General features: G+C 39.8%; 1 protein-coding gene across 1 annotated transcript in view; it reads left to right on the top strand.

Moving 5' to 3' along the window:
* ptn (pleiotrophin) overlaps positions 1-10,504 on the top strand; it is a 95,372-nt gene extending 84,868 nt beyond the window's left edge. The window contains exons 4-5 of the mRNA XM_037542960.1: positions 1-117; positions 9,910-10,504. The exon at positions 1-117 is cut by the window's left edge and continues 42 nt beyond it. Of these exons, the coding sequence (XP_037398857.1) occupies positions 1-117; positions 9,910-9,965 (173 nt within the window). The 3' untranslated portion in view covers positions 9,966-10,504. The remainder of the gene's footprint in view (positions 118-9,909) is intronic.

Raw genomic sequence — 10,504 nt, 5'->3', positions numbered from 1 at the left:
TTGCCACAGGGATGAAGAACCGGACTGGCGTGCTGAAACGTGCCCTCATGGATGCTAACTGCCCCAACACTGTCAGTGCAACCAAGCCCTGCGGCAAGACCAAGACCAAGCTACAGGGTAAAGATAACTACACACACACACACACACACACACACACACACACACACACACACACACACACACACTCACACACACACACACACTTATTTCTTAAATTAGACCCATAACAAATTACATGAATAACCAAACAGTTAAGTGTTATCATCACTGGTCAGAAGCTGTATACTGTACTGTGAAAAAGCCAGAAATAACACTTTTGTATATTTAATTTCCGGTCAAAACAGCAATTAATTACAAGTTATTCATTTTCAATGTCAGAAAAAAGCATATGTTAAACATAAAATTAAACAGCCACCTCATCAACTAAAAATAATGTAAAATATTTCAGCATTTAGTGTGTCCACCCTCTGCCTTTAGTCTTTCTGCTTCTCAAAATCCAAGTAATTCCAAACATATTCAGTGATGCCGAGTTCTCTATTGTCCTGAGGACACCAGCAGCTTCTTTGTTTAATTTCCGTTTTAGTTTTTTCTTTTTTTCTTTTTTCTTTTTCTTAGTAATGACGTCTTGACAGCTACAAGTCCTTTCAGACCCGTAGTGCTGAGTCTTTGATCAGATCTGAAGAAAGAGTGAAGCATGAGTTTCTCTTAAAGATGAAAGTGTTCAGTTCTGTTTATCTGTTGATGGTGCTAGGTTTGGTGATCTATCAGGTCCTGCATGGTTGGTAGGAGCCCCACTTTCTCTAAATCTTTGAATATTGCTTGAACCTGTTTTTCCAATTATTTTCATTTGACTTTTCCCTTCTTTATACACATGGACACAGACACCTTATATCTAATCTCCTCAGTTATGTCTCCTGAAAATGAATAAGTTGTACTGAATGGTCATTTGATTGGACTTGAACGTTTGTGCAGTATTGAACAGCTTTACAGCACCATGTTGTTCCATTATTGAGAAACTGAATTAAGCTTGAGCACTGTCCATAGTGCTGATCCAGTACTGACTGGCCCACACTGGCGCTGTCCATGGTGCTGAAATGTCTTCAGAAAACTGCTGACTTAACTTTGCTAACAAAAAAAACAACCAGAGATGCATGCCTGTTAGATGCCTATTGTCAATCAAAACTGTGTGTGTCTAGAGGACTGAGACATGGTAGAGCTAAGATTGAGAGACAGAGAGAGAGAGAGAGAGAGAGAGAAAGGGGGAGGTAATTGCTTTTCGCTGGAGATTCTGCCATTTAAAGACTGGTGGGGTTATTTCTTTTAGCCTCTGCATCAGTAAGCAGTTCCTGACTTCTTTTGGAATGAAACACTTTAGACGGTACTGACATTTCTCTATCCCTCTCTCTCTCTCTTTCTCTGTCTCTTTCTCTCTTTCTTTTATCACTCTCTGCCTCCATTCTCTATCATCCCCCTTAACACTCTCCTTCTGTGATTATTATAGTTATTTAGAGAGCTGAATTCCACAGCTCCAAAAGTACAGCAATTATCAGAGCAGGTTTCAGTGTTCAGTAAAGTTGAATCCTGTCAAATGAGTTAGTCCTGAGTGTGTGTGTTGGGGGTTTTCTTCTGTATCTTCTTTTACTGGATATTCACTCACATAATGTAGGGTCTGATCTGTGCTGTATGCACAAACCTGCACACACGTATAATTTATATATTCCATAGAGTTTGATGTAGAAATAACACATTGATCTACTTTAACACATCTCTGTTTCTAGTTAAGGACAACAACCTCGTGTTACTTTTAACATATTCAATACATTATATGTGTTAAACGAGAGCTGCTGTTGCAAAGTTACAGCAATTTTTAAAGCACTTTATGATGACATCTAATTTAGCAATCTTCCAGGTAAATAATAACCTCTTAGCAGGCCATGTTTTATTACACACTTCTATAACCTAAGAACAGGTTCATTAGTTTGCATTGAAGTCCATGTAGTTACTGAATAACAAGCCTTGTATGAAATAAACATGGATTGTTAAAGCTGTAGTGCTTTTTCATAATATTACATGCTATTACATGCTCATAACATATTTAGTGATAAAAACAACTAAAATAAGCAAATATTTGTTCACCACATTTTTTGCATTATTTGCAAAACCGCATTTTTTTCATGTTATTCAATGGGCCCAGTTATGAATTATATGCATAAATTATATAGCATATAAAGTCATGCTTTAGTTTAAGATATTCAAATATTTTACTGTTTAGATGTAAAATTACATACATGTACGTCTGTGTTATAGACTCTATGAAATTAAACCCATGATTGCAATTTTGCCAATTTTTCCCAATCTACCCCAAAATTTAAAAAACTAAATTGTCTTTGTAGGTGAGCTATGAGGATATGAGGAAAGCTGCAGGTATGCTGTTCAGTTTATGTCAGCATGGCTGCTATTGTGAAGAGGTGTGAATTGTCTTTACTTTGTTTTCTGCGCCGTTGCTCACTGGCAGCTCAACACAGTCACAACATCTGTGAGCCAACAGTGTTCTAGGTAGTCTGATAACAGAGATACCGGAGAAAACTTCTCATTTGCTTTTGCCAGTTAAAACATACATGTTGATATTTCTATCCGGCCAGCAGAATGGCCAGTTGAGGCCTTGCTGAAAAAGGGATTCAAGATTTATACAATCCCAATGCGTGCACACACAAACACACACACACACACACACACACACACACACACACACACACACACACACACACACACACACCCTGTGGTACATGCACATGGATACAGCCTTTAATATATGCAGACACACACAGCCTTTGAGAGTGTATATTTGTTTGCAGCACGCAAATGATGGAAAAATATTTCGAATATGAGAAGCTTCAGATATGCAGTTTATTGTATCATTTATACAACCTTGCCTGAATGAACTGAGACTTTCAAAAACCAATTAGAGCAATATGTTCATCCAAACAACATCACTAATTTACACACACACACTGCTACACAAGATATCAGTGCAAGCACAGACACAGACACAGAGAGAAACATTGTTTACATGTAATTTTGTACAGTCAAAGAAATGCTTTATTTATATTGTCATCTGGTCTTTTGATCTTTATTTGTGATTATTTTTTCCATTTCTAAATCTGTGTGTAAAGAGTGTGTGTGAGACGAGTAACTCTTGTGACCTGCTGGGGAGAAGAAGGAATCATGTGAAAACCTCATAATGCAGTTCTTTATTGAATGAAAAAAACCTCCCACATACTGTCTGAGGATCTTATACAGCTTAGCATGTTAAAAATACCTCACTCAACACCTTGGGTTTCATAATGATCAGGTTAGAATCAGTTTTCATTGCTCTTGAAATGTTGCAAAGTGAGGGGATGTCGTAACACAGTGTTATAAGACTCTCTATAAGTGTTTATGTGCAGTGGGGAGTGTGGGGTTTATCTGACTTGCTTTTCCCAGGGTACTGAGGTTATAATAACAGTTTCCAGTTGTGGCGTTTTCAGCATGCCAGCAGTGAGGGATGATGGGAAATTCTGATAGTGGTGGAAAATACTCACACAAACCACTCCATTTCATATTGTTAGAGTTGAAAGAAATTGAACTCCTTATACTCTAGGTTTGTTTTTCAGTCAATAATCTGAATAATAAGAATTATTCTGTACTTTCTATGGATTATACAGTAAGTACAATATAAATTATCCAGTAAGCACTTTGTGTTATGAAGTAACTACTATGAATTTTCCAGTAACTGCTATCAATTATTCACTGAATCCCGAATTCTTCAGTAACTACTAAGAATGATCGAATAACTACTATAAATTATCTACAATTCTGGAAGTAATATATTATTATTATTATTATTATAATTATAAATTATATAAATTATATATGTATTATTCAGGAAATACCATAAATCATCCAATAACTACAATCAATTATCCAGTAACTGTTATGAATCATCCTTTGACTCCTACTGATTGTTCAGTAGTAATCAAAGGAAATTGACTACTAATTATTCCCCCCCACATTACTAAATAAATATACAGTCATTCTTCATTATTGAACCATTTTATCACGTCTACAATTTCGTGATAAACTGTAATAGCAGGGTGAGAACTGAGAGAGTCGCTGCTGCTCCACCACAGTGTTGCTTCTGCTGTGCTTCCAGAAATGTACTAATGTAAAGTGAAAAAAGTGGAACAACCAGCTCGACCAATCATATCAGACCTCGTCATTTGTAAGCCCATCATATCAGACCTTGTAAGGTGCAAGCCAATGACATCAGACTTGGAAAGCGTCTCTGGTTTTATTTGCTCTGCAAAGTCAGATATGTTGGCAGCTACGGAAGCTGAAGTCAGGATTTTAGCTAAAACGAAGATTAGACCTTATTCCATATCTATAACATACAGAGTGAAGCAGTAAACAGTTAGAGAGTGATGAGACCCACCTACAATATGGATTTGAAGATAATTACAATCAGTATAGCCTGTTATCAGGTTTTTATTCAGCTGCTTTCTAGCTAAATAATTAAGCTCACATGAGGCAAAGAAAAGCAGCAAAGCAAAGCCCTATATGGGGGCAGTCGTGGGCTGGAGGTTAGGGATCCAGCCTCATGACCGGAAGGTCGCCGGTTCGATCCCCAGAGCCAACAGCACATGACTGAGGTGTCCTTGAGCAAGACACCTAACCCCCAACTGCTCCCCAGGTGCTGCGGATTGGGCTGCCCACCGCTCCGGGCAAGTGTGCTCACTGCCCCCTAGTGTGTGTGTGCTCACTAGTGTGTATGTGGTGTTTCACTTCACGGATGGGTTAAATGCAGAGTTGAAATTTCCCCATTGTGGGACTAATAAGGGTCACTTATTTATTTATTTTTTTATTTTAATATATTAGCTTGCTAGCAGACAAGCCAACTAGTTTAAGAATATTCACTTCATAGTGTGAGTGTGAAGGAGAGTTCATGAGCAGCTTTTTATACTCTTTAAGCATTCATAGTTAAATATGAAATATTTATATTTGTTTTTATATTTCTCTTCAGTCTATGGAGACACAGACACCAGTATTTACCACACATAAGTTCATAGTGTTGATCATAATGCGTTTTTATATCTCTCAAATCCTCAACCTGTAGATGGAAATTAAGAGGCAGCAGCTCCTTTGAAGGCCAGTCAGATGAGATTTTTATCAGTTAAAACAAATAAATAATTGATTCATCTCTCATTATTTCCATTTCCTTGTGACTCTGAGCTTAATAAAAATGATGTATTATTAAAAACAGAAAGAGAGGGAGAGAAAGAAGCTGAGGGTGACTGACAGGGCTGAGAAAACAGATCCAGTGGAGGTTCGTGATCAAGAAAAAAGCGAGGGAGAGCTGTAAAAGCTTTTGAATTTCATTGAACACTTTCAGATGGCACCAACAGAGATCGAACTGATATGTAATCTGTGAGCTTGAGTAATATATTTAGGACCTCTAGGAAGGAGGAGATAATATTGCTTGACTTTGCTTGACCTGTGCCTGTTGTAAGTGGATGAACATAGTGTTTAAGTCATACTAACTCAGTCTTTAATGCAAAGAGGGTCTGTCTCTCTCTCCTGTGGGCTAGTTTGACCAAAACAGCCATTTCGTGATATATTTTCTGGCTGTTGCTACTCTAAACATTCATGATTAACAGACATTTTAGGGCCGGAAAATTCTCCTGGGGACCATGACCCCAGACCACCCCTAGTAGAGGCTTAGCCCCGCATCCATGAAGCTCTATTGACATCCCTATTACTGAGTAACTCCAATAAGACAAATATGTTGATTGTGTATTTGTTTATCTGTCTACCAAATTATTCTTGTGTCTCCTGACTATACACATCCCAACATATTGTGTGTTCTACTTGTTAGGACCTAGACTTAACCCTAAATTTGCAAGAATTGGAAAAGTTTTATTTATTTATTTTCATTTGTACCTTGAAAACAAAGATCCAGCACAAATCCATCTTTTTAGGTCTTGCAGCTACATTGTTACTTGTAAACCCACGCTGTAGACACAGACTGTAGGGTATGTGTTGCTGTGGCTGTCTGTGTGGTGAGATAAGCAAAAGGCTTCTGGGAGACAGGGCGGTGATGTCATGGTGGAGTGAGCAGAGCTGTGGTAAACAGGTAGACATATACACACACTCTCACACACACACTCACTTACTCACTCACTCAGGGCTATCTCACCTGCCCTGCTCCCGTCCCGCTTCTCATAATGACTTCCATGCGGCTGCTTCTCCTGGTGTACGGTGGGCCGGAAGCAACGTTTGTCATGAGGTTCTTCAGCCAAAGAATAAGCGAACAGAGGAGTGTAGAGGTCTGAGCAGCCTGGAGGCCAGACAGTATTCTCAGTAGTACACGCAGTACAGAGATACGCAAATAAAACATTATGAGAAACAGCCTCGGACCCTGATCCCCAAAGCCTGCCCCGACTGGGAGCTGCCAATGTCATCTGGGTTCATATCATTTCAGAAACACTTTCTATAATAAAGAAAACCACTGGGAGCTGTCCAGTCCGTGATGGGGCATCTGAACAGACTGTCTGATGGTGGGTGTAAATGTGCATGTGTGTTTGTGTGTACCCTGCCCCATCCAGAGAACCGTGCAGTTCTGATAATGAATATATATTAAAGCAGCCCAAACAGAAATGTTAAATGAAATGCCTCAGCAGCACTCTCACTCCCCACTGCTCCCCAGCAATCTGCTGAGGAAACAGGCAAACTAATGAAAACAAGCACACAAAGTGGAGGACAGGGCCATTACCCTCACCAATGAGGAAAGTGTGTGTGTGTGTGTGTGTGTGTGTGTGTGTGTGTTGAGATGGATTGTGTATTAGCCCTCTGTAGGTAGACAGAAAAACATCAACATTTTTGATGTAGTGGGAACATTTGGCTGATTTCCATAAAGCTTTTTTAAAGAGCCGGGTGAGAAGAGTTAAAAGGTTAATGTCATTTTACTGTATTCCCCACAAAGGCAGGAATACAAACTTTTGTATGTGTGTGAGAAAGGGAGAGAGCTGTGAGAGCAATAAGAGCTGCTTTGCATCTTCACTAAACATTTTACACATTCGTGAGTTTTCTAGACCTAATTTTCTTTTTTTCTGGAAAAAAAATAACAGTGACTTCGGAACACAGCAGTTATGCAGTAGAAAGTGACCATCTTGCTCAGTGGTTGGCAGGGTCATCAGGTAAAGATGGACCTGACCTGAAAGGAGGGCCATGGTTTCTAGTTTAGATTATTTTGTTATTGTAGTGCATAAAACAAGCCTGTGTTTTCCATGATAAGTTCTGCATGATAAGTTCAGCTTATCTATCTGTTGCGTTCTTCTCCCTGCCAACAAAAGTGGTTTGATCCTAAAGTGCATCATCTATCATGTAGCTTGGCTTTAGAGAGCGGTTAGTAGCTAATCGCCAGTTCTCACCTGGTTAAAACAGGGCAGAAACAGGGCAGCCTAAAGTGGCAAATAATAAATGTGGTGTACTAACACAAGCTAGCTAGCTAACCAGTGATTAGATTCATTTGCAGCAAGTAAGCTTTTCTGCAGTTACAATTCAATGAAGTTCAGCTTCAGCCCAGCAGCTCACTTGTAAAAGGCACACTGTTAGTTGCAGAAGCAGCCACAGTCACTGAGGGAGAGAGCAGCATGAGGCAAGGTGAGCTCACCGAACCTGGTAGCTAATAGGTTCACTTCCAAGCAACCATTTCTTCAGCAGTTTCAGTGTAAATATATTTAGATAAAATAACATTAAGATCTGTAGAATTATAGCAAGGCTAGCGATTCAGAGCACACTTAACTCATTTATTGTCAGATCTTTCCCCTCTGGGGTCTGAAGGTATTTTCTCAATTTAGCATGATACCCATATTGTTCATATCATTATACTGTTATCTTCATCACTACTTTCCAAAACTGCTGCAGCAACCTCAGTAACTGAACTGTAAAAGTTTTACACAAAATATTAATAAATACATGAATTCACCAGTTACACATGGTGAGAGGCAGATGACATGTGTCTCCACCTCTCTTAATAGCCTCATAACTCCATATGTGAGATACAATATTATCTAGTGGGATTAGATGGGCAGGCTGTGCTGAAATATCACAAAGAAACATGTATAGAAACTTCAAATTTGATGGACGGACGTGTTTATGGACCGCAGAGTTAATGCTTAAATGCAATTCAACCAAACTCATAGGTAAATACCTCATAGAAAATACATTATATTAATTAACTTTACTTTATTTCCTTGGGAGAGCAAGGGGGGTGTGCTGCTACACACCTGCTAGATGTTGCTTATCTGGACATAAACAAATACACACACAGATACACAACAACATACAAAGCTCTGTTGAGTCTGTGATTGGGACAAACATAGGTAAAAATCATTGACAAACCATGTCAATTAGAGAGAGCTAGGCCTTCAGTTCAGGCACTAAATGTCAAAAGTTGGTCAAAACAACAACAAAAAAAAGACGCCTCTATAGTTATACTAATTTCTGCATGCGCTCCTATGAGATTCTAGTAGTGTGTTAACGCTATGCTAATGGAAAGTTAATAGAATACACATGTACATTTGACACTTCTAGAAGATGTTTCATGTCTTGTTTAAAGACTGTTATAGACAGGTTCTTTAACAGTGTGTGACGTGGAGCGAGGAGGCGGACGCATCCGCTGAGATAAGAGACTTTTATTATCGGCAAATCCAGGGTCATAATTGTAACGGTCCAGGTTCACGTAGCCAACATGGAGAGAGTATGGGTCAGACATGATAAACAGAAGCACAGAACCTCAACCAAGAATCAAACAACAAACAAGATCCAAACATCTAAACACCATCTAAACAGTACAAACAGAGCAGCACAAGCAGAACAACAAACCACATTACAAAGACATCTGTGTTTCTGTTTATTTAGTCAGACATCTGTTTCTGACTATGGCCGTGGATTTGCCTATAAGAAGAGTCACTTTTGTCAGCGTATGCGTCCGCCTCCTCGGTCCACATCACAGAAAGACCAACCCAGACTAAGGGAAACACAGGGCTTAAATAGACGAGAGCTAACAAGGGATCACAAGACACAGGTGGAAACACAGGTGGGAACAATCAGGGGCAGAGTAACCAAACAAGGGGGCAGGACAGAAAAACCAAAACAAATGCACATGGAAAACCAGTAAACACGAGCACATGGACAGGACAAAGGTAAACACGAGCACATGGGGAGACTTGGAGGAGCCAATCGTGACACAGTGACACTATAGAACCCTGACACAGGGTCCCTCTCATTGGAAAATCGAACCAGGTGATTGGGTTAACATGCTGACAGAAATGTTTGTTTTGACCAGCGCCTCAAAGTTTAAGGGGGGATTGGTTGAATAAGTCTGTAGATTAATGACAAGTGCAAACATGCAGAAGATCAGGTACAGGAAATGAGGAGAACTGGTGTTGATTAAACCTGACATTTACCACACAATACACTGCAGGTACAACAAGTGCCAAATCCTCTTTTTTAATTAAACACTTTACCTCTTTACCTCTCTCTCTCTCTCTCTCTCTCTCTCACACACACACACACACACACACACACACAAACACACACACACACTCTCTCTCTTTATCACCTCCACACACCAGTGGACCTACCCCAAGCATCACTGAAAGGAAGCAGAGCCAGTTCTCTCGCTGCAATCCGCTGAGCCAAGGTGTAGAGAGATTACATTCTTTAAAGCGATCCAGCGGAGGGAGCCAAGGGCTAAGCACTGGGAACACAGCAGCTTCATCCTTTCTGACCTGCTGCTGGTGATGTGCCAGCATCTCATTGTGTCCATGTGTTTGTTAGTGACTGATGCGGTGTGGTATGTCCCCACAGACTCGCGGAAGCCGAAGCGGGACGGGAAGAAGAAAGAGCAGGCCCCTTCAGAGTAACGGTTCAGAGAAGAAAACACACTCTCCCCAAGCCCCAAGAAACCCCCTGACCACCCGTATCTCTCAGCTCTCAGATGGAGAAGACAGTGGTGGCGACAGCTGCATGGAGGGAGAGTGAAGAAGAGAACATGTATCTTCCCATCTTCCCTTCATTTGTGTGTAGAATAGTAGTCGATTTGTAGCTCTTTTGTAGGTTTTGTGTTTAGGACTTTGAATAATAAATATATAATAATACATATAAAAATGTACTAAATCCTGTACTAGCTTGTTTAGGGCAAGTCCAGTTAAATACAACAAATACTGAACTGCCCCTTAAAATCTGAACAGAAGTGATTTGTTAAAATATTAATGTTAAAACTGAACTGTGATATAGTTGGTGACTGAGCAGTTCAGTGTGTAATTGTTCAGTAGAAGTTTTTCCAAAATAGATACACTGTATATTACATTACGTGGACACCCTTTATGGAAGATAGTGATGCTACTGCCCCCTGTTACTCAGCTCTGCAGGAAATAAATATGGGTTTGCAATCCACCATTCA

Source organism: Pygocentrus nattereri, chromosome 11 (genome assembly GCF_015220715.1).
Source record: "Pygocentrus nattereri isolate fPygNat1 chromosome 11, fPygNat1.pri, whole genome shotgun sequence".
In the NCBI taxonomy this organism is placed as follows: domain Eukaryota; kingdom Metazoa; phylum Chordata; class Actinopteri; order Characiformes; family Serrasalmidae; genus Pygocentrus; species Pygocentrus nattereri.
Note: the sequence above shows the minus strand (reverse complement) of the source record. Positions and strands in the feature narration are given on the sequence as shown.